The sequence below is a fragment of the Rhincodon typus genome, chromosome 32 (genome assembly GCF_021869965.1).
Source record: "Rhincodon typus isolate 14 chromosome 32, sRhiTyp1.1, whole genome shotgun sequence".
NCBI classification, from domain to species: domain Eukaryota; kingdom Metazoa; phylum Chordata; class Chondrichthyes; order Orectolobiformes; family Rhincodontidae; genus Rhincodon; species Rhincodon typus.
The window spans coordinates 1,950,502-1,956,501 of record NC_063363.1 but is presented as its reverse complement, the minus strand read 5'-3'; the positions used below and the strand labels follow the sequence as shown (position 1 = coordinate 1,956,501).

The following is a 6,000-nucleotide window of genomic DNA, read 5'->3' as shown; positions in this document are numbered from 1 at the left end:
CCTCTGATGCTGCTTGGCCTGCTGTGTTCATCCAGCTCTACACCTTCTTATCTCAGATTCTCCAGCATCTGCAGTTCCTACTACATCTTAACATCTGTCACACATTGACAGAATCCATTATTAAGGAGGTAGATGCAGGGCATTTAGAAAATTAAAATATAAATCAGGCAGAATCAACATGGCTTCGTTAAAGGTAAAACCTCTGGTCCCTGCTCTCATCCACACAAATGCAACAAATTGGTCTCCAGTGTTACTTTTTGGGTCCCCATATCTGCCTCACTCACAGTCACACTTTCCTGTTCCTGACCAAGAGGCAATTATGAAATATTGCTGAAAACAATCATTTTGCTGAATTTTGTTTTTGTCTTGCACTCATCAGGACAAAAACAAGAATGTTCGAAATTTGATAATCAGTAGAAAAGGGTGTTGATTGGTTTGCAAGTTGACTCTGATTGGTTAAGGAGAAAGTATCACCTTTTGAGTTTGCAGGTAAAACAAAGTTGAACGCTTCAATGTGTCAGCATTCTTGCAATTGTCCTAATGAATGCAAGACAAAATACTTCAATAACACTTTCTTGTTTTTAAATAATATCTAAGTCCTATACTATAGAATGTGAAGTACTTAACTTAAGGGGTGTCACTGGTCCTGGAAAAAAGTTTCCAGTAACTTCCTCCCTTTCTGATTCATTGCTGTGTTGGATCTGATGTTCCTTGAACTGCAGTCACTGAGATATGAATACCATGGGTCTCACAGCTAGTCAGCAGCTCCCATATGTTACAGCTGTAACCCATCACATGACAAGTCATTTCAATTGTACTTCAACTAACAGAACAAATTAGGGTTTCACATTTTGCGAATCATTCAAAAACTGTGTTATGTACTATTCAGTAGTTTGACAAGTTATAAATTTAATACAGTGCTTATATCTCAGTTTAAACTATTGCTCTAGTTTATAAAAAGTTTATACTGGTTTATAACTGTAAAATCTGCCAACAAATCACTACCTTTTTACCCAATTATAGCTCTAGAATTCGATTATCAGGTCTCGCTATCTCTTACGCCCTCTCTTTGACTGTTCTTGAAGAGCTTCTCTTATGTATTTGTATGGAATTCCTGTACTCACTAAATTCACCAGTTCACATTGTAGAGATATACTCAGTCAATCTGGTCTCCAAACTATTTATTCCTTGTATTAGCAAAATCCTCAATGGTAACTTTATATAATTTGCATACAAGAACACCCAAACAACTGAGTACCAATCTTCAATTAACTTCTCACCTTTCTAAAAAAAATCTGCTTTTCCAGTCTTCCTATCAAAATGGATGAGTTCACTCTATCTGACACTTTCTTACTCAATCAGCCTTTGCATCCTTCTCACAGCTTTCTTTTCCACCGAACTTTCTAGTATTATACTTGGAGCCCTTATTACATACAAAATAGCAGAAGTAGGCCATTCAGTCCTTTAGACTTGCTTTGCTATTCATTATGGTCATGACTGATCATCAAACTCAGTTTTCCCCATATCCTTTGAACCCTTTAGTCCCACGTGCTATATCCAACTCCTTCTCTAAATCACTCAATGTTTTGATCTCAATTGTTTCCTATGGTAACAAATTCCACAGGCTCCTCACTCTGGGTGAAAAAGATGTTTCCTCACTCCTAAGTGATTACCCTGTAACCTTAGACTGTGACCCCTGGTTCTGGACTCCCCCATCACTGGGAACATTCTTCCTACAACTAATCTATCTAGTCCTCTTAAAATTTAAAGATTGCTATGTGATCCCTCCTTATTCTTTGAAATGCCAGTGAATACAATCTTAACCAATTCAAGTGTTCCTCATTATGTCAGTCCTGTCATTCCAGGAATCAATTTGATAAATCTTTGCTGCACTCCCTCTATAGCAAAAACATCCTTCCTTAGATAAGGAGACCAAAACTGCACAATATTCCAGATGTGGTCTCACCAAGGCCCTGTACAATTGCAGCAAGACATCCCTGCTCCTGAACTCAAATCCTCTCATTATGAAGGCTAATGTACCATTTGCCTTCCCTGACTGCCTGGTGCACCATCAATGCTTAAGTTACCCAAGTCTTGATGTATATTCCAATAATAATCTGCTTTCTGTTTTTGCTCCTGATGTCGATAATCTCATATTTATCCACATTATCTTCCATCTGCCATGAATGTGCCCACTCACTCAACTTGTCTAAATCACACTGAAGCATTTCTGCATCTTCCTCACAGCTCACCCTCAACTCAACTTTGGGTCGTCTGCAAACTTGGATGTATTACAATGAGTAATAATTGATAGAACCTCCTTCAGGACTCTATTGCAGTTCTTATTTCCACTATTTTGACTCCCTAATTTCGCACCTGAATTATTATTAAGACTTTAGGAAGAAAATCTGATTTCTTCTTTCTTTTGTGAGTATATTGACCAGCTCTGTGTATCCCACAGTTGTGATGAAGATCAATACACTGCATTATCACTCACTTGTGATAATCAGGACATCATCCAGTTACAGAACGAAGGAAGGTGCCTGAAACTCACTGAAATGAAGGGATTCTTCCAGCCGTGTTATGGCTTCATCAACCCAATGCCATTTTACACATCCTGTGGATTAGATACTTGTTACTGGGATGAAAGATCACAAATCTGCAGCTCACTGGCAGCATACGGAGAAGCATGTCGTTTGAGGGGGATCCTGAGCACTGACTGGATTCGGCAGGAAAACTGCTGTAAGAGGAGCTGGTAACAGATTGGAGGGCAATTTGGCCTGGAATCAGGTTCTGTTCTTTCCTGGACTTAGGGTCAACCTTCCCCCCCAGGCTTGCGTTTTAGGTCTTTGAGCTAGCGATAGTGTTAATGTCATGTTCAATTTTCTAGTTGGTTTTAAGCATAATCAGGGACAGGTATTGATTTATGGTCTTTGACCAAATATAAAGAGAGACTGCTGTGACACTGGGCTAGTGGTTAGGAAGCTGAGATCTGTAAACAAGGATAAATTCTGTGCCTTATTTCCTACTTTGTCATCTAATCATTCTAATGTCCTTTAGGGAAAGAAATCAGTCATTCTTATCTGTCTAGCTACGTGTAACTCCAGGCCCAGAGCAATGTGGTTGACTCCTTAACTATCCATTTTACAATTAGGGATGGGTTATAAATGCTGACCTAACCAGTGGCGCCCACATTCTGTGAACAAATGGACAAAAAAAGGCCATCTCACTTGAATGCATGTAACAAATGCTTCTGATGGTCTAAGTGCACAAAACTAAAGAAGAACTGGAGTAGGCCATAAGGCCCCTTGTATCCACTCTGCTAATGAATACAATCATGATTGATCTTCAACCATAATCCACTTTTGCACTGTTTCCCTATATCCTTTGATTCCCTGAGAGATTAAAATTTTAATTAATCTCAGTTAAGAATGTTTTCAATGATGGAATGGCAACAATGCTTTGCAGTAGATAATTCCAAAGATTTGCAGTGACAAAATTTCTCCTCACTTCAGTCCTAAATGATCAACCTCTTATCCTAAGCCTGTGCCTCCACCCTGTGATTCCCAAGCCTTTAGTCACAACCTTTTTTCCTTTATTTGTCCCATAACCAATCCCTTTGCATCATCAACGCTCATCATTTAATGTTTCCAGTCTTCCAATCCACCAGAAGCCTTCCCCTCATTACAGGTGCCAACGTGAAAGTCCTGATGTCTGCTTTCTGCCCCTTAATCTTCTGTCCATTGCTAATATATCACCCCTAATTCTATTAGCTCTTATCTTGCATAATAACCCTGTTCTGTGGCACTTATTCAATACCTTTTGGAAATTCAGAACTCAACATTTACTTGATGTCTTTATCCACGCTACTAATTACACCTTCAAAATAACAAATTAATTAAACGTGATTTTCCTTTCATAAATTCATATTGATCGTAACATACAATGATTTGCTAAACGTATTGTTAAGGTTTTCTTAATAACAGAGTGCAGTATTTTCCCAATGATTGATGATAGGCTGGCTGGTTTGGACTTTCTCTTTCTTGAATAGTGGTGTTACATTTACTAACTTTGAATGTAATGGAATCATTCTAGAATCTGTATAATTTCATAAAATTATATAATTAATGCAACCAACATCTCTACAGCTACCATTTTTACAGCATTGAGATGGAGGTCATCAGACCCTATGAATTTGCTGATTTTTTAGTCTCTTTAGTGTCTCTAGTAATATCATTTACAGAAAAAGAATTACCTTAATTTCATCACTCACTTAAATCAATGGGGTATCCTTGCTTTCTGGTATGTAATTGTGCTGTCTGTTGTGTATAGACACGTCTGTACCTCATGCTCCATTATAATTTCTTCTGTTTCAGCCTCTAAAGGACCAATGTTTATTTTGCTACTTGCCTTTTTATATATTTGTAAGAGCTCTTACCACATTTTTTCATTATATTCTCAGCAGGTTTACTCTCATTTTATTTTTTTTTCCTTTTATCAACTTCAGTGGTATTGTGCTGGTTTCTACAATTTTCCTCAGGCTGCCTACTATTTTTTGCCACATTTTCTTCCTTTAAATTAATGTAATCTGTAACTTTACTACTGAAACATGGATGGATCTTTCTTGCTGAATTTTAACTTTTTCATGGAATGCAAATTTGTAAATAGCTGAGATCCCAGCACTTAGCTTTGCAGCACTTCTCTCATTTAAACAATTGCTTTTTCCTCAGTTTTATTAGCACTCTAAGTTATAGACTATATACCCAATCAACTTAACTAGTTCTCCCCTCTTAAATGACTTTTAAGTTAACAATTCTGAAATTGGAATATGTCACTGACACTAAGATTAGTATGCACCTCTATACAGCACAACATTTAATAAAAAATTACCTTACTCCTAATTGGTTACACAACACCCAGAAACTACTAAGAAAGCTCCTACGAAGTGATACAGCATTATCATAAAATTCCCTTGTGACTCTGTCTCAATTTGCATGTCTTTTCCCAAATCATGACAATGCTCAGCTGCTTTGACTCTTCTCTTTAGATCCTGAATGGGTTTAACAAGGTGGATGTGGAAGGAATGTTTCCTTTTGTGGTCAGTCCAGAACTAGGGCCACTAAGGTAGTGCTTTCAGGATGGAAACACAAACTCTTTCTTATTCTCTCAGAGGTTTGAGACTTTGCAACTCTTTGTCTCAGAAAGCTGGGTCGGTGAATATTTTTAAGGCAGGAATAGATAGATTATTTAAAGGCAGGGAATCAGGAGTAGATGGAAATGTAAAATTCAAAACACAAACAAATCAGCCTTGGTCTTATTAAAGGTGGAGAAAGTTTGAGGGGCCAAATGGTCTACTGTTTCCATTTCAAATATTTGTATGTTCTAAATTCTCCTTCACCTAAGACTTCACCACTCCCCACACCCCCTACCATTTTTAGTTTACAGCCTTATCAATCGCTCTACTTACACGCTTTGCCAGGACACTGACCCAATCCAGTTCAAATGGACCTTCATTCCATAGTACTGGTATTAGTGACCCATGAATTGCAACCATTTCTTCCCGTGCCACTTTTTGAACTATATTTTTCTAATATGCTTGACCCAAAGCCTATGAGCAAGTGGCTCAAGTAACAATCCTGCGATTTAAGGTCCTGCTTTTTAATTTGGAACATAATTCCTCAACATTTCTCAGCAGGACATCATTCTTCAGTTGTCAAGGCTCCTCCCATTAGAGTCATAGAGTCCTAAAGCACGGATACAGGCCCTTCAGCCCAAACTGGTCCACGCTGACCAAAATGTCCATCCACATTAACCCCATTTCCCTGCACTTGGCCCATATCCTTCTAAACCTTTCTATCTATGTACTCATCCAAATGCCTTTTACTTGTCATTAATACACCCACCTTAACCACTTCTGCTGGCAGCTCATTTCATATGCGTACCACCCTCTGTTTTTGACTTTAACCCTAGTAGCAGAAAAACAACATTTCCTTTCAGTCT

At 38.1% G+C, this 6,000-nt stretch overlaps 1 protein-coding gene across 1 annotated transcript in view; it reads left to right on the top strand.

The window, feature by feature from the left end:
• tecta (tectorin alpha) overlaps positions 1-6,000 on the top strand; it is a 117,369-nt gene that overhangs the window by 101,050 nt on the left and 10,319 nt on the right. The window contains exon 23 of the mRNA XM_048615347.1: positions 2,462-2,742. Within this exon, the coding sequence (XP_048471304.1) occupies positions 2,462-2,742 (281 nt within the window). The remainder of the gene's footprint in view (positions 1-2,461; positions 2,743-6,000) is intronic.